The sequence below is a fragment of the Grampus griseus genome (assembly GCF_964374135.1).
Source record: "Grampus griseus genome assembly, chromosome: 16".
Lineage (NCBI taxonomy): Eukaryota > Metazoa > Chordata > Mammalia > Artiodactyla > Delphinidae > Grampus > Grampus griseus.
In genome coordinates, this window is record NC_139010.1 from 77225717 (window position 1) to 77249954 (window position 24238).

At 38.3% G+C, this 24238-nt stretch overlaps 1 protein-coding gene across 2 annotated transcripts in view; it reads left to right on the top strand.

Annotated features, from left to right (window-relative positions):
* The window catches only part of PLEKHA1 (pleckstrin homology domain containing A1), a 58769-nt gene that overhangs the window by 13995 nt on the left and 20536 nt on the right, over nt 1-24238 (top strand). For both annotated transcript variants that reach the window (XM_082674376.1, XM_082674375.1), the window contains exons 3-5: nt 11968-12024; nt 14269-14314; nt 20495-20592. In XM_082674376.1, the coding sequence (XP_082530502.1) occupies nt 11968-12024; nt 14269-14314; nt 20495-20592 (201 nt within the window). The remainder of the gene's footprint in view (nt 1-11967; nt 12025-14268; nt 14315-20494; nt 20593-24238) is intronic.

The following is a 24238-nucleotide window of genomic DNA, read 5'->3' on the forward strand; positions in this document are numbered from 1 at the left end:
CGTTTAAATTTAAGATACTGTCTCTAAGATAGAGACTACTATCTTTTGGTAAATAAACTACTTAAACGAGTTGATACTCTTGCACATGTATAGTCTTTCATCTTGTAGTGTCAGACTTGAGTGTTGGCCACTCGTGAATTTGATTTTATTGTTGTTTTGCAAATTATTGGAGGTAAATGTCATATATTAAAAATTAGAATCCCAGTTTTAAGATCTGTGAGTGGCCTTGGATTAGAGATCATCTGTTGAGTAGTTTTAAATTTTCTCTGCCTGTGAAACTCTTTATTCAAATTGAGAAGTATGTTGCAAGGAAGCATGTGCAAAGCAAGAGATGAGTCCCTAGCAAACTTCTAAGCTGATTTGGTCTAGTGGATGACTTGTGCAGGTGAGGAATGAAAAGTTGGGGAAGAGCAGGGACTGGTAGGAGGTTCCATTCTGTGTCACAGAGCAGGACCCAGATCCCCTAACAACTGGTCTGGTATTCTTTCCTCCCCAGTACTGATTTTAGGTTAGACAAAATAAATATGTGCTAATGCATTTATATTTGTTTATATAGAATTTGAGATGTAAGGAACTATATTCAATATCCTGAGATAAATCATAATGGGAAAGAATATAAAAAAGAGTGTGTATGTATATGTGTGTATATGGCATATATATATGCAGCAGAAATTAACACAAAATTGTAAATCAACTATATTTCAGTAAAAAAATTAAAATAAAAAAGGAAAAAAAAGAGAACTAGGATAAATACTAGATAATTGAAAAAGTAATCAATTGGCAATACCCTTGAAGGCCACAGGGTACTGAGTAACCCCCAGCAGGACTTTGTGAAAAGCAAGTCCAGTCAGGAAGCAAACATCCCCTCATCCTGTCCTGTAATGGGGACAGACCAAGGAGAGATGATAAATTGGAGCTTGACTTCTGACAGGTTTTTTCTTTTTTCCATTTTTTGGCCGCGCTATGCGGCATGGGGAATCCCAGTTCCTGGAGCAGGGATCAAACCTGCGCCCCCTGCATTGGAAGCGCAGAGTCTTAACCACTGGACCGCCAGGGAAGTCCTGTGACAGGTTTTTTTTTTCCTTCTGTTACACAAAAGGTAATAAGATGGTGATCAGGGCAGCCTCCAGCGATCTGGTTTAAAATATACCCAAGGTCACACAATACAAGAAGTTGAAGTTTTAGAAAATACAGTGTCATATATCTTGGATTTGGAGTTTATACATTTATCATTTCCTACACCAGATATACTGACAACTCGCACTTCTACTGATAATTAAAAGAAATTATAAATGTAAAAAAAAAAAAAAGAATTTGAGTTGTTAGGGACCTTAGTCCTTAGTATTAATTCAACCTCCTCCTTAATGCAAGAAACCCATCTATCCCTGATCTTCACTTTAACTGTTGTTTGAACTATATATTACTAAAAAAACAAAAAAAAAGTGTTTATTATATTCGAGACAGTTTTTAATTATTATTTTTTTTGTGCACCAGAAGCTGGTTCCTTGGATCTTCTACTTACTGATCTACTTTTGCCTCTTCTACTTACTGATCTACTTTTGCCCTCTGATTCTCTATAAATTTAGTCCTTTATCCACATGCAGCCTTTCAAATTTTGGAAGATAATTTGTATTTTAATTCAGTTTATATTATTTGAGTGCTGACTTTGTATGAGACTTTCTTTGCTAGGAACTGTCTTTTCTCTCTCCTTATCCTTATTGAGTTTATTGACACCCTGTTTTACTCCCTTATCTCTGGGTGTGACCAACTTTCTTGGGTGATAGTAACCTGTCTATGCAACTGCATGATTAATACCTTTATTTACTTGACCAGAGTCACTGGGAGAAGGAACAAGTCAGCAGAAATCAAAAGTTCATGTTTACCTTCTTTTTCCTTTTTTTAAAAACACAAATCCAGTTCCTCCCTTTTACTACCCATCCCTTTATCTGTGGCACAATCCCTTCCGAAACTCCTTTTCCCAAGGTGGAAAGTAACTTAGCCCCCTTTGACTCCCTCTGATTACAGTTTATTAGATTCCAGTTTCGGTTTTCCTCCCCCATGCAAACCACTGCTCAGTCCTGCCTGTGAGCTCTCCCTCATTTGTCTTCATAAGATCTGGCTGACTCGTATATAGTTTCTCCTGAATTTTATTTATAACTCCTTGATTGTTTTTCTGTCTTTATATGTAATAGAGTCTTCTTAGAATTTCTCCTTTTGTCGGTACTTCCCACTTAAACAGAGCTAAAAGAAGAAAAGTACAAAATAGAATATGTTTATTACACTGAAGGAACCATAAGCTTGAATTTCAGAGGAAAGGTGTGATTATAGCTAGCAGAGGGAGTGAAAGTCTTGACGGAGGTGGTAACATTTGAAATTGATCTAGAAGAATGGGTATGATTTTGGCCAAGAGGTGGAGAAGTGGGTATTCTGGTGCTCAAAGAATAGCATGGGCAGGAAATCAAAGTAAGAAACCCTGTAGTGTATTTGGAAAATAGTTCGCTTTGGCTATAGCAGGGAGGGTATATGTTAAAGTTTGGACTCAGCTAGATCTTTTTCACATGAACTCTTCTAAAGCCAGATTTCTGTGGTGTAATTAGCCCATTAGTGTTTTTGAATGTAGTATAGAATTTTAAATCTGTCTTTTTATTCAGTTCTTAATAATTTTATCTCTTCATTCCAACTGATAAGAATCTTTTACAATCTGCATTCTACTGTCCAGTGTATTAGCCATCAATACCAGCTTTGTGTCACTTTAAAATGTATTAAGGCACATCTCTTCATGAAAACTTTAGTAAAATGTCTTGATAAGATTATTGTGGTTGAACCACATGAAATTGCCAATATACCACCATTTTGATCTACTAAAAAACGGCAATTTCATATGATTCAATCTGGTTGCTATGTTAAGTGCTGTAACACTGACTGCTTTACTGATCATAGTAACCCTGATAATGAAAGAAGTTAGTTTGGCTCACCTGTCCTTAGGGAGCCGTTCTTCCTCTGATCACTGCTTTCTTTACCACTAACCATTGGTTTAAAAATCCATTGTAGTGTATTACTAGGGATCAATTTGGGGCTTTCTGTGTTGTTTTTTTAAAAATAAATAAATTTATTTATTTATTTATGGCTGTGTTGGGTCTTTGCTGCTGCACGCAGGCTTTCTCTAGTTGCAGTGAGCAGGGGCTACTCTTTGTTGTGGTGAGTGGGCTTCTCATCGCGGTGGCTTCTCTTGCTGTGGAGCATGGGCTCTAGGCACTCGGGCTTCAGTAGTTGTGGCACGTGGGCTCAGTAGTTGTGGCTTGCGGGCTCTAGAGCACAGGCTCAGTAGTTGTGGCACACAGGCTTAGTTGCTCCGCGGCATGTGGGATCTTCCCGGACCAGGGCTCAAACCCGTGTCTCCTGCATTGGCAGGTGTATTTTTAACCACTGCGCCACTAGGGAAGTCCCGGCGCTTTCTGTGTTTTATTGAGGGAATGAGAAGTGGTGGAGAATTAAATAACTAAGTAGCTTTATTAGGAAGTGAATTTGAGAAAACTTGAAAGAGTATTTTGGCAAAATGAGTACAGGAACTCATGAGAACAAACGGTTTCTTTCCCTTTTTATCTTAAATGTCAGATTGGTTTATTATTTCTTGTTCATTGTCAAGTAACAAATTTTGAAACCCAGATTTTTTTCTGGTTGAACTTGGCAGTAATCGTACCAGTTCTTAGAAACTAGGTATTTTGAATATCATTTTATCTCCCAGCTACTTATATTTCCTTTTACTGTGCCACTATTTAATCTGTGACGCTTTATGTCATGCAGTGATGACATAGTTGCTCATTTCTCTTCCTCACACACGGGGTTAGAGCTGTATTCAGCTAGTTCAAATAATAGACTTATGGAGGACTTAAAAGAAAAATAATGATTTTGAATGGAAGGATAGCAGTGTTTGAAAAAAAATCACATTGGTAGTGGTTAGGAGATCTTGAAGATATTTTAACATTTCATTTTCTTATCCAAAATTTTTTAAAAAACCTTTAAACATAAAACATTTTATATAAAAACACAACCATTTAAAGGTATATATTAAAAATTATAATTTTATTTTATATACATATTTATGGAGATTTAAATTTGGAAGCTCGTACAGTCTGTAGTTTAAAGCAGAACATAATAGAGTTGTAGTTTACATAGAAACTACAGGTTTTGAAAAGACCTGTCCCTGTAAACAATAATCAGTTCATGTTTGTGAATCTTAAGTCTTTTAAATTTCTAGGCTTCCATAGAATTAAATGTTTCTGCTAAGCTTATAGAGGTTTGAGAAAGGTACCTCCTAATCATTCCTGGGAACAAGCCCACAGATTTTTTTATTAAATATTTATTTATTTATGTGGCTGCATCGGGGTCTTAGATGCGGCATGTGGGATCTTTTGTTGCCGCATCTGGGCTTCTCTGTAGCTGTGGTGCATGGGCTCCAGAGGAGGGTTCCCTTTTCTCCACACCTTCTCCCGCACTTATTGTTTGTAGATTTTTTGATAATGGCCATTCTGCCAGTGTGAGGTGATACCTCATTGTAGTTTTGATTTGCATTTCTCTAATGATTAGTGATGTTGAGCATCCTTTCATGTGTTTGTTGGCAATCTGCATATCTTCTTTGGAGAAATGTCTATTTAGGTCTTCTGCCTATTTTTAGATTGGGTTGTTTGTTTTTCTTGATATTCAGCTGCATGTGCTGCTTGTATATTTTGAGATTAATCCTTTGTCATTTGCTTCATTTGCAAATATTTTCTCCCATTCTGAGGGTTGTCTTTTCATCTTGTTTATGGTTTCCTTTGCTGTGCAAAAGCTTTTAAGTTTCATTAGGTCCCATTTGTTTATTTTTGTTTTTATTTCCATTTCTCTAGGAGCTGGGTCAAAAAGGATCTTGCTGTGATTTATGTCATAGAGTGTTCTGCCTATGTTACCCTCTAAGAGTTTTATAGTGTCTGGCCTTAAATTTAGGTCTTTAATCCATTTTGAGTTTTTTTGTGTATGGTGTTAGGGAGTGTTCTAATTTCATTCTTTTACATGTAGCTGTCTAGTTTTCCCAGCACCACTTATTGAAGAGGCTGTCTTTTCTCCATTGTATACTCTTGCCTCCTTTATCAAAGACAAGGTGACCATATGTGTGTGGGTTTATCTCTGGGCTTTCTATCCTGTTCCATTGATCTATATTTCTGTTTTTGTGCCAATACCATACTGTCTTGATTACTGTAGCTTTGTAGTATAGTCTGAAGTCAGGGAGCCTGATTCCTCCAGCTCCATTTTTCTTTCTCAAGATTGCTTTGGCTATTCGGGGTCTTTTGTGTTTCCATACAAATTGTGTGATTTTTTTGTTCTAGTTCTGTGAAAAATGTCATTGGTAGTTTGATAGGGATTGCATTGAATCTGTAGATTGCTTTGGGTAGTATAGTCATTTTCACAGTGTTGATTCTTCCAGTCCAAGAACTTGGTATATCTCTCCATCTGTTTGTATCATCTTTAATTTCTTTCATCAGTTTCTTATAGTTTTCTGCATACAGGTCTTTCGTCTCCTTAGGTAGGTTTATTCCTAGGTATTTTCTTTTTTTGTTGCAGTGGTAAATGGGAGTGTTTCCTTAATTTCTCTTTCAGATTTTTCATCATTCGTGTATAGGAATGCAAGAGATTTCTGTGCATTAATTTTGTGTCCTGCTACTTTACCAAGTTCATTGATTAGCTCTAGTAGTTTTCTGGTAGCATCTTTAGGATTCTCTATGTATAGTATCACGTCATCTGCAAACAGTGACACTTTTACTTCTTCTTTTCCAATTTGTATTCCTTTTATTTATTTTTCTTTTCTGATTGCTGTGGCTAAAACTTCCAAAACTGTGTTGAATAATAGTGGTGAGGGTGGGCATCCTTGTCTTGTTCCTGATTTTAGAGGAAATGGCTTCAGTTTTTCACCATTGAGAATGACGTTGGCTGTGGGTTTGTCATATATGGCCTTTATTATGTTGAGATAAGTTCCCTCTGTGCCTACTTTCTGGAGAGTTTTTTATCATAAATGGGTGTTGAATTTTGTCGAAAGCTTTCTCTGCATCTATTGAGATGATCATATGGTTTTTCTTCTTCAATTTGTTAATATCGTTTATGACATTGATTGATTTACATGTATTGAAGAGTCCTTGCATTCCTGGGATAAACCCCACTTGATCATGGTGTGTGATCCTTTTAATGTGCTGTTGGATTCTGTTTTCTAGTATTTTGTTGAGGATTTTTGCATCCATGTTCATCAGTGATATTGGTCTGTAGTTTTCTTTTTTTGTGACATCTTTGGTTTTAGTATCAGGGTGATGGTGGCCTCATAGAGTGAGTTTGGGAGTGTTCCTCTCTCTGCTGTATTTTGGAAGAGTTTGAGAAGGATAGGTGTTAGCTGTGCTCTAAATGTTTGCTAGAATTCGCCTGTGAAGCGATTTGGTCCTGGGCTTTTTGTTTGTTAGAAGATTTTTAATCACAGTTTCAATTTCAGTGCTTGTGACTGGTCTGTTTATATTTTCTATTTCTTCCTGGTTCAGTCTCGGAAGCTTGTGCTTTTCTAAGAATTTGTCCATTTCTTCTAGGTTGTCTGCTTTATGGGCATATAGTTGTTTGTAGTAATCTCTCATGATCCTTTGTATTTCTGCAGCGTCAGTTGTTACTTCTCCTTTTTCTTTTCTAATTCTGTTGATTTGAGTCTTCTCTCTTTTTTTCTTGATGAGTCTGGCTACTGGTTTCAATTCTGTTTATCTTCTCAAAGAACCGGCTTTTAGTTTTATTGATCCTTGCTATTGTTTCCTTCATATTTTTCATTTATTTCTGACCTGATCTTTATGATTTCTTTCCTTCTGCTACCTTTAGGGTTTTTTTGTTCTTCTTTCTCTAATTGCTTTAGGTGTAAGGTTAGGTAGTTTATTTGAGATGTTTCTTTTTTCTTGAGGTAGGATTGTATTGCTGTAAACTTCCCTCTTAGAACCGCTTTTGCTGCATCCCATAGGTTTTGGGTCGTCGTGTTTTCATTGTCATTTGTTTCTAGGTATTTTTTGATTTCCTCTTTGATTTCTTCCATGATCTCTTGGTTATTTAGTAGTGTATTGTTTAGTCTCCATGTGTTTGTATTTTTTACAGTTTTTTCCCTGTGATTGATATCTAGTCTCATAGCGTTGTGGTCGGAAAAGATACTTGATACAATTTCAATTTTCTTAAATTTACCAAGGCTTGATTTGTGACCCAAGATACGATCTATCCTGGAGAGTGTTCCATGAGCACTTGAGAAGAAAGTGTGTTCTGTTTTTTTTGGATGGAATGTCCTATAAATATCAGTTAAGTCCCATCTTGTCTAATATGTCATTTAAAGCATGTGTTTCCGTATTTATTTTCATTTTGGATGATCTGTCCATTGGTGAAAGTGCGGTATTAAAGTCCCCTACCCTTGTGTTACTGTCGATTTCCCCTTTTATGGCTGTTAGCATTTGCCTTATGTATGGAGGTGCTCTTATGTTGGGTGCATAAACATTTACAGTTGTTATATCTTCTTCTTGGATTGATCCCTTGATCATTATGTAGTGTCCTTCTTTGTCTCTTGTAATAGTCTTTATTTTAAAGTCTATTTTATCTGATATGAGAATTGCTACTCCAGCTTTCTTTTGATTTCCATTTGCATGGAATACCTTTTTCCATCCCTTCACTTTCAGTCTGTATGTGTCCCTAGGTCTGAAGTGGGTCTCTTGTAGACAGCATATATACAGGTCTTGTTTTTGTATCCATTCAGCCAGTCTGTGTCTTTTGGTTGGAGCATTTAATCCATTTACATTTAAGGTAATTATCGATATGTATGTTCCTATTACCATTTTCTCAATTGTTTTGGGTTTGTTTTTGTAGGTGTTTACCTTCTCTTGTGTTTCCTGCCTAGAGAAGTTCCTTTAGCATTTGTTGTAAAGCTGGTTTGGTGGTGCTGAATTCTCTTAACTTTTGCTTGTCTGTAAATGTTTTAATTTCTCCATCGAATCTGAATGAGATCCTTGCTGGGTAGAGCAATCTTGGTTGTAGCTTTTTCCCTTTCATCGCTTTAAATACGTCCTGCCACTCCTTTCTGGCTTGCAGAGTTTCTGCTGAAAGATCAGCTGTTAACCTTATGGGGATTCCCTTGTATGTTATTTGTTGCTTTTTCCTTGCTGCTTTTAATATTTTTTCTTTGTATTTAATTTTTGATAGTTTGATTAATATGTGTCTTGGTGTGTTTCTCCTTGGATTTATCCTGTATGGGACTCTCTGTGCTTCCTGGACTTCATTGACTGTTTCCTTTCCCATGTTAAGGAAGTTTTCAACTATAATGTCTTCAAATATTTTCTCAGTCCGTTTCTTTTTCTCTTCTTCTGGGACCCCTATAATTCAAATGTTGGTGCGTTTAATGTTGTTCCAGAGGTCTCTGAGATTGTCCTCAATTTTTTCATTCTTTTTTCTTTATTCTGCTCTGCTGTAGTTATTTCCACTATTTTATCTTCCAGGTCACTTATCTGTTCTTCTGCCTCAGTTATTCTGCTATTGATTCCTTCTAGAGAATTTTTAATTTCATTTATTGTGTCATTCATCATTGTTTGTTTGCTCTTTAGTTCTTCTAGGTCCTTGGTAAACGTTTCTTATATTTTCTCCATTCTATTTCCAAGAATTTGGATCATCTTCACTATCATTACTCTGAATTCTTTTTCAGGTAGACTGCCTATTTCCTCTTCCTTTGTTTGGTCTGGTGGGTTTTTACCTTGCTCCTTCATCTGCTGCGTATTTCTCTGTCTTCTCATTTTGCTTAACTTGCTGTGCTTAGGGTCTCCTTTTTGCAGCCTGCATGTTCATAGTTCCCGTTGTTTTTAGTGTCTGCCCCCAGTGGGTAAGGTTGGTTCAGGGTTGTGTAGGCTTCCTGGTGGAGGGGACTGGTGCCTATGTTCTGGTGGGTGGGGCTGGATCTTGACTTTCTGGTGGGCAGGGCTACGTCCAATGGTGTGTTTTGGGGTGTCTGTGAACTTAGTATCATTTTAGGCAGCCTCTCTGCTAATAGGTGGGTTGTATTCCTGTCTTGCTGGTTGTTTGGCATGGGGCGTCCAACACTGGAGCTTGCTGGCCGTTGGGTGGAGCTGGGTTTTAGTGTTGAGATGGAGATCTCTGGGAGAGCTCTCGCTGATTGATATTACATGGGGCCGGGAGGTCTCTGGTGGTCCAATGTCCTGAACTTGGCTCTCCTGCCTCAGAGGCTCAGGCCTGACACCAGACCAGAGCACCAAGAGTCTGTCAGCCACATGGCTCAGAAGAAAAGGGAGGGAAAAAAAGTAAGTAAATAAATGAATAAAATAATTAAAATTAAAAAAAATTATTAAAATAAAAAAGTAATAAAAAAAAGAGAGCAACCAAACCAGTAAACAAATCCACCAATGATAACAAGCACTAAAAACTATACTAAGATAAACGTAAAAATCAGAAACAAGTCAGTCGTAGACAGCAAACCCCAAGTCTACAGTTGCTTCTAAAGTCCACCGCCTCAATTTTGGCTTGATTTGTTGTCTATTCAGGTATTCCACAGATGCAGGGTACCTCAGGTTGATTGTGGGGATTTAATCCACTGCTCCTGAGGCTGCTGGGAGAGATTTCCCTTTCTCTTCGTTCTTCGCACAGCTCCTGGGGTTCAGCTTTGGTTTTGTCCTCACCTCTGCGTGTAGGTTGCCCTCAGCCTTCTGTTCCTACCCAGACAGGACGGGGTTAAAGCAGCAGCTGATTAGGGCGCTCTGGCTCATTCAAGCTAGGGGGTGGGAGGGGTATGGTAGTTAGAGTTGGAACGTGGGAGGAACCTGCAGCGGCAGAGGCTGGCGTGACACTGCAACAGCCTGAGGCGTGCTGTGTGTTCTCCCAGGGAAGTTGTCCCTGGATCGTGGGACCCCTGGCAGTGGCGGGCTGCAAAGGCTCCTGAGCGCGGGTGTGGATAGTGACCTGTGCTTGCACACAGGGTTCCTGGGGCTGCAGCAGCAGCATTAGTGTTTCACGCCCATCTCTGGGGTCTGAGCTGATAGCTGTGGCTCGCGCCTGTCTCTGGAGCTTGTTAAGGCAGTGCTCTGCCTTCTGTGGGCAGACAGGGAAGGATTCCCCTCTCCTCACACACCCTGAAACAATGGTCTCTTGCCTCTTAGGCAGGTACAGACTTTTTTCCGGACTCCCTCCTGGCTAGCTGTGGCACACTAGCCCCCTTCAGGCTGTGTTCACGCAGCCAGCCCCAGTCCTGTCTCTGGGATCTGACCTCCAAAGCCCGAGCCTCAGCTCCCAGCCCTGACCTGCCCCGGCAGGTGAGCACACAAGCCTCTCTGGCTGGTGAGTGCTGGTTGGCACCGATCCTCTCTGTGCGGGAATCTTTCCGCTTTGCCCTCTGCACCCCTGTTGCTGTGCTCCCCTCCGTGACTCTGAAGCTTCCCCCCTGCCCACCCCCCTCCCACCCCCATCTCTTCCAGTGAAGGGGCTTCCTAGTGTGTGGAAACATTTCCTCCTTCACAGCTCCTTCCCAGAGGTGCAGGTCCCATCCCTATTCTTTTGTCTCTGTTTTTTCTTTTTTCTTTTACCCTTCCCAGGTACATGGGGAGTTTCTTGCGTTTTGGCAAGTCTGAGGTCTTCTGCTAGCATTCAGTTGGTGTTCTGTAGGAGTTGTTCCACCTGTAGATGTATTTTTGATGTATTTGGGGAGGAAGGTGATCTCCATGTCTTACTCCTCTGCCACCTTGAAGGTCCCAAAAGGTTGATTCTTAATCTACAGTGGAGGAAACATTCAAAATCAAGATTGTTTTACTTTTGAAATCTGTCAGTCTTTGCGTTTATATTTATTACTTTTTTCCAGATTCTTTTATCTGATTTTCCCACCTCCATCTTCCCCCTTTATATAATCCATCCAGTTTGTTATAAGATATATTAATTAAAACACAGTTTGATTACAGAACTGCTCACAAAGCCTTCTTTAATGTTTTCAAATTCTTAACAGTATAAATTCCTTGCTAGTTTGTTTCTTATTTAGGTCCTGTATAATTAGGTTCTTAGTTCAAGTTCCTAAACTGCTGTTTCTTTCTTCAGCCCTATATGACTCTATATTATGGCCCAACACAGCCTTTTTCCCATTTCAGTAGAGAGCTTCTGGACATCCTCATCTGCTTGCTGTAGCTCATCTGTTTTCTCTGCCTGGAATATTCTCTCTCCTGCTTTTTGTGTTTCAGAATTTTTCTTTAATAAAGTACAGCTTAAAAGCCCTTCATTCTTTCACTGAGTCTTTCCTGATAGCCTCAGCATGAAATGATTCTCCTTCTTCTTAATTTACCCTTAGCTCTTTTAAGACACAAACTACATCTTAAACTTGTTAAGGGAAGAATAAAAATATTTTTTTATGAAAGTGCCAATATATACATTCCCTGAATATGGTTTTAAAAGTATCAATAATTTTTTGGAAAAATGGTATAAATGTAGATTAGTTATGGTGTAATAAATACTAATATAATTTAAATGAGGGAAAATTCAGTCTTTTTCAAGAGATATATTTGATTTAAAAATTTTAATAAAACAAAGTTACATGTATACTCTTTTGAAATTTCTTACATTTGTGTTTGTTTTATGTCTAAATATTTTTCCCCATTGCTTTCTGGAGTAAAATCTGATCTTGTTTATGAAAAAGAAAAGTTTAGATACAGTGCTAACAAAATAGCCTTTTAGTTATAAAATGCGTTGTGGTGGAACAGACTAGAGTTCAGTTTTGTTATCCATGTTGTCCACTTGATTTCAGACTTAGTAAATACTTGAACTGGAATGTTAATTTGTAAAGTGTGACATTTAAAAAAATCTGATTTCTTAACTTTTTTGGTGTGTGTAGAACATTTTATATGAAATAAATTTGTAATGTTGGATAATAATTATATATTAATAATCTGTTTATAGAACCTGCCTTCTGGATCATCACGTGTTGGAGCCATTAAACTTACCTACATTTCAAAGGTAGTCTCTCTGTATTGTCTTACATTCATGCATGAATTAAAATCCCTTAGAATGAGAGTGTGAATAAAAGGAGCCATCTCCTCGCTTTGCCATTTAAGATGATGTTCTGGTTCATATTACATTGAAAACAGTACCTGATTACTATGTTTAGGAAGTTCTTTGATAAAATTAGGAAGAATATGGAGTTAAATTACAGGATGTGGCAAATTGAAAAGTTAACATTAACTTTTATGATCAGGTATATGAACGTCAGAAGGGGAGATTCGTCTGTTACCAATTAGGTTCTGTCTTTGGGAAATCTGGAGAAGATTTTTCTAAGTCTGTATTTATTTATTTAAACTGTAATTTTTAATCTCATTACCTTTGTTTGTTCCTTTATGTTTTACTTTGAGGAAAATATGAACCATCTTCATGATAAAAGATGGGTTTTTTTCCCTCATTTGACTTTGTCTCTACTAACTTGTTTTCTTGTTTGTTGATTTTTCTGGAATTTTTGCAATACTGTTTTTCTTTTCTTTTCAGAAATTTAGATTTGGTATTAGGTAGTTTTTTCCCTCTTATTGTCTTTTCTTAGTGTTTTGGGAACTGAGATAGAGAGATGCTGAGGAACTAGTTTTGTTTTACACAAAGTAATAAGCTTGATGATGACTTAAGATGAGATATGAAAAATAGCAACTCAGTATGATTAATATGCATATACATACTATTATGCATACACTGAGATTTGTTAGCAAAGGTCTTCAACAGAAGAACAATTTACAAGTGTGCCTCTATTTAAAAGAAAGATATTTTGATTAAAAAAAGCTGTTATCAGCATCATAATAGAGCTATTCATTCTCATTGACCAAAAAAATTACATATTTAAAGGGAACCATTTTATGTTAAAGCCATATTATGTAAATTTGCAAAAGACAAATATTGTTGAAGTATATCTCAAGTGTTCCTGTAAATTTAAGACATTTAGTAATACTTCAGGGTATCTTACAGCTTAAATTCTATAGAGACTATCATTAGGAAGCAAGTGTAGAATTACATTGTAGAATAAATTGTAGATAATTCCGGCCCCCACCTCCCCTTTACTTGATTGCCTACAGTAAAGGTATACTACAATGTAAATATGCTGCCAGGGACCTTTGACTCTTAATGAAGTGATGTGGAAAGGCCTGTTTTCTTGGAATAGGCATTTGAGGTAGAAATTGCCCATGTGCCTGTATCTTTTCAATTGCTTGTTGCCTGGTCTTTTTAAAAATTAAGGTATTAACTCAGCAAAGCAGGCAGACTGACTGGCCAGCTGCATTCCCCTCCTCCATTGCTTCCTTTTTAAAATATAACCTTCCCTGTGTAGTTCTGTTAGGTTTCATCTCTGTCCCACAGCTTACTGAAGTTTGAATTGTACACCTTGTACTCTACATTAGACATGCCACTTTTTCCCCAGAATTAATTCCTGGAACAAATTTCATTGTGACTCACTGCTCAATTTGTAGTTGAGATCAGTCAGGAACCCCAGACTTAGAATTCCTTCTGAAGGTACAGAACAGATGCTACAGTTGTAAGTTCTAACACTGGGCAACAGCATGGCAACAGTCGTGAATGGGCTTCCATGTGAGCTACTTTATTTAAAGGGCTAGCAGCAACCAGGTGCAACTAGTTGCTTCACCTTCTATACGGGACCATGTGCCGCTTTTAGTAAAGGAGGGGCCCATTATTATCCTAGGGTATTTTAATGTACAAGTGGGAATCCAGTGCCATTTTGATTTCCTCATTGCAGGTTAATGCCTTCTGGATTTTTGGACTTTATTAAATATACAATCTCCCCCTTACCCACCACCATTTCCTCATGCAGTTCACAGCTAATTTAGAAATATGCAATTTGGCAAGAATTCATAGTTTCTGTGGTGTATTCATTGAGGGTATTTGGAAAACTACATTAAACCAAAAATATGTGTATGTGTGACATAAAACTTAATGGTTTATTTTCAATTTCTTTGCACTTCCTTTGAAGAAAAAACAATTTTGTTCAAAGAGAGCATGGAAGTATCATTTGTTTTAAACATCTTAAAGTTGGGACCCATATTCTAAATTTAATTTACAGTTCTTTTTCAGTTGCCTTAAAGTTCAATTTTAGATCTGTGTGCTAAATGTGTATGATTACTGGGAAATCATACATGTGGAATTCACATAGTGTTTAAGATTGGTTATAGTAGCACATGAAGAAGTGAGTGATTCATCTCTCTTTCTTGTTAGGTTAGCGATGCAACTAAGCTAAGGCCAAAGGCTGAGTTCTGTTTTGGTGAGTAGCCATATTTTATACGTTAGTTATTTTAAGTTAGACTAATATAATTTCATCATATTGTAAGAAAAAACAGTCACAGAAAACCACACAACACAATCCTATAGGGTAATGAATTATTCTAAGGCAAATTCCCTTGAAACTATCATCTGGTGAAGAAATAAAACTGCTCCCCAACCCCTGAAGCCTCTTTCCTGTGTCCCATCCCAGTCACAACCTCCTCCCACTCAGCCCATGTGTAATCATTATCTAGACATTTATAGTGATCACGTCCAGTGAGATTAATTTTAAACGCTCTACCCGATATTATTTGATATTCAATACTTAAATAACAGAAAGGATTTAGTTTGCAGCTTATGGGTAATGAGAAGTTTACAGTTTGGGAGCAAGGGTAGTTGAGGGTATTTGATTAAGTGCTCAGTGAACATTTAATGAATGTCTGGTATATGCACTGTGCTTGCCATGGGGCTATGAGAGTAATAAGAAGCAATTGCTGCCCTTAAGAATCTCACGGGCTGACTGTCTCACAGACAGATACAGTACCAGGGAGTTATCGTTACATTTATCACAGGCGGTAGATAAAGCAATGTACAGTCTATTCAAGGAAGAGCTTCAGATCCTTTTTGGAGATCTTGGGAGTGAAGGGAGCCACACTGGATGAGACTAACCTGATCATCCTTTATCACTGGGGAGAAAAGCTGGGAGGACAGAGGCGTGCAGGGGAGAAGAACAAGGTGTGAGCAGAGAACTGAACACTCAGTAAAGCTGGAGAGAATGGTGAGAGACTGAAAAGTAGAAAGAGAGGAGTCAGGGTGTAACGTGTTGACAAGCGATTTTTTTTTTTTTTTTTTTTTTTTTGCGGTACGCAGGCCTCTCACTGCTGTGACCTCTCCCGTTGCGGAGTACAGGCTCCGGACGCGCAGGCTTAGCGGCCATGGCTCACGGGCCCAGCCGCTCCGCGGCATGTGGGATCTTCCCGGACCGCGGCACAAACCCGTGTCCCCTGCATTGGCAGGCGGACTCTCAACCACTGCGCCACGAGGGAAGCCCGACAAGCGATTTTTTTTTGTTTGTTTCTTTTATTTTCTGGAAAACGAGAGAAGAGAAATTAGAGAGCATCTAGAAAGTAGATATAGGGTGAAGGAAGTTTTTTTTTTTTTAATGGATCGGAGAGCTTGATGCAGGTACATTAGTTAAGTGGCTTTTGAACTGCTGTTCCTAACATAGAGCCTGAATTGGGGGAAGAGGAGGTATGAAGAACATCAAAAGGAAAAGCACAAGGACTCGGTGACTGGATATGTGGGAGTTGAAGGGAAGAGAGAGGTGTCCAGTAGGTTTGCTTCAAGGAAAGAAATGAGGGATCCAGGAGAGCAGATTAGATAGGGTGAAATGTTCGGTAAGGAGTTTGAATGGTGGGGAAACGTCCAAATGGAAATATTCTGGTGACAGTAATTGAGGACTGGATGGAGCTTGAAGATCAAGAATGGAAAACTTTAGAATCTGTTAAAATAGTGGGTGTACTTGAAGCTGGGAGGATCGATATGCTGTTACAGCGTATGTTAGTGGACATTAGTGATGAAATTATTGATGTCAGTTTCCAGCTGACATCAATAGGGACTATTTTACATTAAGTAAAAAAGATACTTCTTGGGGTAGAATTGATGTTAAATTTCTTTGTTTTCTTTTGCTTGAAAAGAGCAGGTTTCTTCTGTAGGCAGTATGTTAGGGATAGCATCTGATGACAATCATATATATCCAGTAAGGAAATGTGATATGAGCAAGATGTAGTATAGCTGTTCAGAGAATCCTCTATAATGCTTTTATTGCCACTAAGAAACTAATAAAAAGTCATGTATTTATTACAAATTTATAATTTTTGGTTGCCAAATAGGAAAATGCCTCAGAACCTTGTTGAATGGAAGGCTACTGGGGGCAAGTCAAGTGATAGAGAACTTTGTATTTTGGAGTGTATCATGTGCATACTCTTGACAGGTCTTTAATGTAAAATCTCAAACATACAGTTTGAAGGGCTAGCAATAGACAGTAAAAGATTTGCTGTTCAGTTACTGGGGTATTTAGAATGAGTGATTTTAGTTGAAATCAGAGATTAACAGTTATTTATTGGTCTGCCAACAGTTTATTGGTCCTTTATATTAGACGGAGTAAAGATTCATAAAATGTTTGCCTTCAGAGAGAGGCACTGGCTTCTAAAATGGAACTACAGCTTCCATTCAAAATGGCAACATAAAGACTTTCCTTCCCTGTTTCCTCTCAGATTGCCCCCAAACAGTGAGAACAAGAAACATCCAAACCATCTTTGCTGAAACTAGCAGATTTCTGTAATCCACAGTGTATAAAGATGGAAAGTGGATGGAGGAGGAATAAATGACTTGACAGAGTAGAAGAGACCAGTGGAAGGTAGCTATTTCCATGTCCTGCCCCCACGCCAGCTCTGGATAGACTAGGTGTTGGCTTTGGTCTGGGGAGGCAACAGGGAGGAGGGACCCAACACAGGGACTTTGTTTGCATGTCTACGTAGAAACAACCTCTAGTCCCTACCTCCATCTGGCTCCGGCAGGCAGCCACCCTTCCCCCATCCCAGCGAGGAATGGCATGTGTAGTATCTCCAGAAATAGAATCAGTGAGGCTGTGTGCGTGGGGACAGTAGTCTCAGAGAAGTGGGGGGATGAGGCATGAAACAGAAAATGGGAGGATTAAATGAAAACGTCTGCACGCTGAATGCAACTGTTTCCCGTGTCCAGGCCCAGAGCACCAGGCAGCCAGGTGGAGGTGGGGCAAGAATCTGAACACCCCAGGGAAGAGAGCCATAGGTACTGACAGCTGGGCATTTCTACCAGAGGAGATTGCTGTACAGCAAAGCCCACCAGTCAGAAACCCTACATATATTCAAGAGAGCTTCCAATCCGTTTTTTGTTACCTTGTTTTTAAATATGGTACCAAAATGCAATCCTGGTCTTGGCCAGTCCAGGATTGCATGACATTTGAGAAGAAAGAACTGTCACATAGGAAAAAGAACATGAGACAATGCAAAACTCCAAAGAAGAAGTCAAAGAAAGCTAAAAATAAAACAAAGATAGATAGTAGGAGAGAAATAAGAAAATTAGAGTTTCCATTAAGAAAGCCAACGTCTGACTAATAGAGAAGGAAAGGATAGAGAAAGAGTAGAGATAGAGAAAACGGGAGAAAACTGGCAAAGAAATATAATAAAATGTCTCATAACTGTTTGACCCATAACCATATTTGAACCGTAACCAGTTGATCCTGGGGTGTGAAATGATTTTTGTTTGGAGTCAAGCTAATGTTTATGCTTCAGGTTTTATCCATTTGGTACATTCACTTTGATGGTAAAGACTTGAAATGAAATAAGGGAGTACTTAAGTGAAAAGATAGTAAGCACACAAGCCTCTGCTATGCATTCATTATACACAATGAAACCCTTGCTTTAAAAGCATGGGAAGTTACAGGTTTCATACAGTTTATTATTATTATTATTATTAAAAGTTTTTTCCTTCCTTTCCCTGTCCACTGTTCCCCCAGCATTGCTAATATAAGTTTTTAGTAATTTGCTTTACATTTTCCACAATACTTCTTTACTTGGAAACCTCCAAGTGATGATGATGGTGATGATGATGATGATGAAGGTGATGAAGATGGTGAAAAAGAATATCTGTTCTATCCCAGGCACTGTGCTAGTTTCTTTACACAGATCACCTCCACCCCCCAATGCAGGGATGGGTGGCATTCCACTTCATAGATGAGGAAAACAAGAGTCAGAGATTAAATACATTTCATAAGATGGTATTGCTAGTAAGTGCATGAGCTAGTCAGGTCTGCCAGCTCCAGGCTCTGATTCTCCCTCCTGTCGTATCGCTGTGCCTCTTCCTGCCATTAAATAATGCTTAAAGCACATGATTTTTTATTCAGACTGCAAAGTGTGCTGAGAGTCTTTTTAGAGGTTTATTTGCCTCTCTTCTTTCCCTTCAAAGAGATCCTTATATAAATGTTATTTATTCAAAAATATGTGTATTAAGCACTTTATAGCAGGTGTAGTGTATTACCAAGAGCTTAGATTTTTAAACTCTTGAGATGTTTTAGGTAGTTGCCCAAAACAACATTGAGGAGGAAAATAGCTGTTATGAGGAGAGCTCAGCTTTAGCCGGAGCTGGAAAAAGATTATGAAAGGATGCTTTACTGATGCTTAGAAATTAAAAACAGAAGCTATATATTGACATATATAATAGCCTAGTGAGTTACTAATTTATCTTAATTTATATTTATGGCATTTATAATTTCTCCAATCTCTAGTAAGGTATAAAAGAACAGATTTATAGTGTGTTAAATTTCTTTAGGTCCAAACTAATTGTTTTATAGCACTTCACAAGATAAGACTCTCATATCAATACAAGGAAGCTCTTGTTTAGTGTCTTGGTCTCAGTCTCAATTTCATAATCTTGTGTATTTGAGAATTAAGCTTTTTTCCCTTGAGGGTTTTCATTACCCGCTTCCCTTAGTCACATTCAACTGTTAGTATACCATTTAAAATTTTGATGGAGACTTTTGGAAGTTATTTGTATATTTACAAAAAAAAAAATTGCAGCACTGTAGCTATTCAGATGCCTTATCTCCTAGAATAATGTTTGTTTTTAAAAATAAATCGTGTGATGTATAATTAATAAGCTTTAATTTGAACATTGACTAGTAGTTTGTCAACAACTATATGCAGGTGTGCTTTGCTTTATAGAAGTCGGTAGTCACTAAAGGGGTATATGTAAATTAAATTGCATAAAAAGTTCCAAATGTATTAAGATTATAAACATAAAGAAAATGCATAAGTGCTGGAAAAATAAAGCTGTTTATTTTTATAATCTTGAGTTGGAGAGACTTTCTTAATATGATGTGAAAGCTAGAATCATTAAAGGAAAAGAAGAAGATTGATAGACTGGTTCTGATTGATCAGAGATACCATGAACTAAGTGAAAAGACAAATGATAGACTGGGAAAAGTACTTGAGATAAAACAAAGGATTAATACAAAAGTGCTTATAAATCAGTAAAAAATAAATCAACAACTCGGTAGAAATATGGGTAAAGAAAATAAACAGCTCACAAAACAGATGCGGGTGGCCAATAAACATATAAAGCTAATTTGTCTCAGTAATCAAAGAAATTCATATTTAAACAAGGTATAATTTTTCACCAGTTAGGTTGACAGAGAGTCAGGAAAACACACCACACTTGGCATTTCAAACCCATGGCATTTGTTACAGGGAATTGGATAACCAGATGTTGAAAGGCTGAAGGAGCACAAAGGGAATGCTGAAGTAACCCACAAATTAGAACCTGCATGAAGCAGCTACCATCCCCAGGGCTGGAGAGAGGAAAGGGAGGAGATGGTCTTACCAGAACCTAGGACTCTCTGAGGGGACTGCAAGGCTGATGGAGGGAGGGAGCAGCAGAAGAGCCTGGAGCAGTGGCCGTTGTGTGTTGGCTGCTGCTGGAGGGAGACCAGCAAGAGCAGGACTCTGCATGGGAGTCCCCTCCGCCACCTCCCTCCCACCTTCCAGGCTCCCGCCAGGAGCTCCCATCGGCAGAACACGGCCGTGCTGGCAAGGAGGTCCAGGAAATAATGTCACAGAGCCTTGGGGCTGAAAACAAGAGGTACTGGTGAGGACTATTAGACAAGATAGGCCTTTGGATACACTACTGGTAGGAGTGTAAATGGATTCAGCCTTTGGAGAAGACAATTTACTAATATCTATAAAAATGTTAAGTGTGAATTTTCTTTGAGCCAGTAAGCCTATGTTAAGAAATTGATCCTATGCTGGTGCTATCCCAAGTGTGGAGAAGTATACGTGTATGTTTCATTGGGATATTTTATGTAGTTTCAAAAATCAGAAATAGCCTAAATGCCCATTGACAGAGGATTGGCTAAATAAACTGTGGTATTTTTACATTCACTGAAAAACGTGGCCATTAAAAATGAGAGTTTTACCTATGTTATTGAGTGATAAAAGAAGTATCATATATGGTCTAACATTTTGTCAAATTCGAGAGAGTCACAATACTGAAGCTTGCAAGGTTTTTCAGCTGCTGCAGACATAAATTTAGAGGTAACAAGTGCAAAATTTCATATGTTGTAGTTTGTTTTGTCTCTCAACAGTTATGAATGCAGGGATGAGGAAATATTTCCTACAAGCCAATGATCAGCAGGACCTAATAGAATGGGTAAATGTGTTGAACAAAGCTATAAAAATTACAGTAAGTATTTGTACTTTTTGTATGAAAAAATTTTAATGTGTGGATGTGATCTTTACAGTTTGTAACTGTAAAGTTACTGTAACTGTAACTGTAAAGTTACTGAGTGTCTTCAGCTTACCAACAGTTTGTCCCAGAGTTACTCAAAGTTTGTTTAAAACACAGGTTATAATGTGAATGAATTTTCTTGTACATGGTAACTATTGGCCCCTAAAATCAGCCCATAGATGCCTTTTTAACCCATTGTGTACCTAATAAGGGTCTATATTACTGTAGATTTTTTTAAAAAATTATTTATGATACTTTTTTTTTTAACTTTTTTAAAAAATTTATTTTTGGCTGCTTCGGGTCTTAGTTGCAGCATGCTGGATCTTCGTTTAGGCATGCGGGATCTTTCCTTGCAGCGCACGGGCTTCTCTCTAGTTGTGGCGTGGGGGTTCCAGAGCACGTGGGCTCTGTAGTTTGCGGCATGCAGGCTCTCTGGTTGAGGCGCGCAAGTTCAGTAGTTGTGGCGCTTGGACTTAGTTAACCCGCGTCATGTGGGACCTTAGTTCCCCGGCCAGGGATCGAACCTGTGTCCCCTGCATTGGAAGGCAGATTCTTTACCACTGGACCACCAGGGAAGTCCCTTACTGTAGATTTTAACCACTGTTTACAGGAGTGTTTCTAGGGGAAAATGCATGTAGAGTTTTACCTTGAGGATATGTTTTTACCCCCAGGGAAGATTAAGAGACTTCCTGCCGCCTACCCAGGGAACAGGAGTGGCATTCCGTCTCTCCTCTAAGCCGTGACTGGGACTGGCGTTAGGTAGGTAGGAGTTGAAGATAGGAGTGGGACAAGGCAGACAAAGGGCTTAGAAATGACATATGGGGATAGAATAGGGACTGATTAGAAGAGCTGTGGCAACCAGAGGGTCCTGCCTGCGTGGTCCTTGAGGGGTTTGTCTCAGGCATCGCTTCTTTCCCTCCAGTTCCCGGGCACTTTCCTCCTATGCTGTAGCTTCCTGCTTTCAACCTGGGCTTCTCTTCTTGGTTTTCTGATGAAATCAATATGTTTTGATTATTTATAGTGTGCCAGGCCTTGCACTGAAGGTTCTATATAAAGTATCTGCAAAAGTGAGACTTAGAAGGATTGAGTAACTTTTATGGGTTAAATGGCTGGTAAGTTGTGGAGCCATGAGCCACCCCATCTGCTTGAGTCTGGAACCTAACCCTGAAGTGCAGCACCTCACTGCTTCCTGAAAAAAAGAGCCTCCTTCCTTACTCTTTGACCCTGAAGCAGAAAACAAACTTCGGGGCGAGTTTACTACTGCTGCTGATGAGCAAGTAGGCAGGAACTGTTCCCTGATGAAGCCTCTCCTTCCCTTTCTCCTCTTTACACACTAGTGGAGAAAACACACACAGCAGGCCCGCATGGGAAGTGTGGGCAAGGAGGTCCTGTGTGAGATTTGTGTAAATTGAAGTGTATTTTTACTAAAATGAGGTTATTTACTGACCCTAAATGACTTACTCTTTAAAAACATATGCCCTGACAGCATATGTTCGTTTCCATTTAAATAAGTGATTCCGTATTTATATCACAACACAATAAAGAGTTAATATAATTAAAGCTGTTCTCAGAGTTAAGTCGATTTTTTATCTTGCACCAGAACAGCTTGTTACCGCATGACAGAAAACAGCCACGCACTGCATCTGATCTGTACGTGGAGCAGCAGTTATTTTCGGTTTGTGCAGTTTCAGGAAAGCAATTTTAAACTGATTCAGAAGTTCATTTTCTTAAAAGGTTTTAACTGATTGTTTTTGACTCTTAATAAATAAATATTCCCTATTTGGAAAATTTCTTCAGAACGACAACATGTAGTAACTTTACTGAATTAATCTATTTTTTTTACATTTGCAGTGATAAGTAGCACTGGTTTCTTAGAGCTTTAAGAGAAAAAGTAGTGAATGGTCTCAGGCTTTTTACCATTTGGGAGATTCTTGAATTGCTATATCTAATTTATTAATGGTATGAAACCATCTTATACAAGTGACACTTTAAGCTTATTCAAATGCAAGAGAAACTGATTAGGAATTGGGTAATGTTTCAAAGTATGTGGACTTTTAAATAGCTTTTGTGGTCTTGCAGCTGTTACATGTCGAAATTTTTATAGTTTTTAAGATAAATCTGTTGATATTTGTGTTTTTATAATTCACATTTAGAGAATATATATTTAAGATATAGAAATCCATAGCCAGTCAACAAAGTGATTATAACTATATTAAAGTGAGTATAGAATTGATAGCACTTACTAAAAATCAGTTTTATATAGATACACATTAACTCATAGAATAGCAATGAAAGAATTTCCCATGCTTTAATAAGATATATTTTTAACTTTATTCTTTAAAAAATCTTACCAGTTTTAATTGCATATGCATTTTACACATTTCAGTGCAGAATCTTTAATTTGTCATACTTTACTATGGAAATTGCTGGTGATTTACGTGTAGATTTCTTTGAATATTTCAAGTTTACATTTTAATATATGTGCAGTTTACCTTTCTGTGGAGTCACTCCAAATGACGTTTTGGTGAACCTATGTAATTTAGTAGTCTGCTGAGTACAATGTAATATGTAAACTTAAAAGTTTTGGAAATCCAAAATTAGATTTTGGAGGTATGTGGTTTCAGAATAGAGGTGATTAGAGGGCAGTGGGTAAGGGAATGGTGGTTATTTATCTACTTATTAATTATAGTACCATGCCGTCTTAATGGACCATCATCCAACACCATAGTTTATGGCTTTCCTTACTTTCATGAAGTCTTTTTCAGTGTGTGTTGGTGGCTACCATTAAAAAATTTTCCCCTTATTTAAAAAAAAGAGAGGAAGAGCAATAGTAGAGGAACAACCCTGAAGGAAGTATTGACTAGAGTTTGGAAAATCAAAAAAAAATTTTTTTTAATAAATTTATTTATTTTATTTATTTATTTTTGGCTGTGTTGGGTCTTTGTTGCTGCGTGCGGGCTTTCTCTAGTTGCGGCGAGTGGGGGCTACTCTTTGTTGCGGTGCGCGGGCTCCTCATTGCAGTGGCTTCTCTTGTTGCAGAGCACGGGCTCTAGGCGCGCTGGCTTCAGTAGTTGTGGCTCGCGGGCTCAGTAGTTGTAGCTCATGGCTCTAGAGCACAGGCTCAGTAGCTGTGGCACACGGGCTTAATTGCTCCGGGGCATGTGGGATCTTCCTGGACCAGGGCTCGAACCCGTGACCCCTGCATTGGCAGGTGGATTCTTAACCACTGCACCACCAGGGAAGCCCTCAATATTAGATTTTAATTTAAAAATTAATGTTTTTAAATTATGGCCAAAATTCTAAACTTTTTTTTTTTTAATTGACAACTGGGAGTAGACAGAATAAGCTGAATACAGGACTTTAGTCCTAATAGAAGTGTGTGCCCCAAAGCCTGCAGGTCATGGGTAGAGCCCTCAGAAAGATCCTAACACCCAAGAGTTTGTTCTTGCATGCCTTAGGTTTCAGTCTTTAAGCCCTGCCATTATTCTCCATTTTGTTCATCTGTTCTCTAGTCATCTTTACCTTTTCGTTTTTCTACTATTAGAATTTCCTACTGTTAGGATCATGTGCAAATACTTGCCAAAAATACATTCAAATCTCT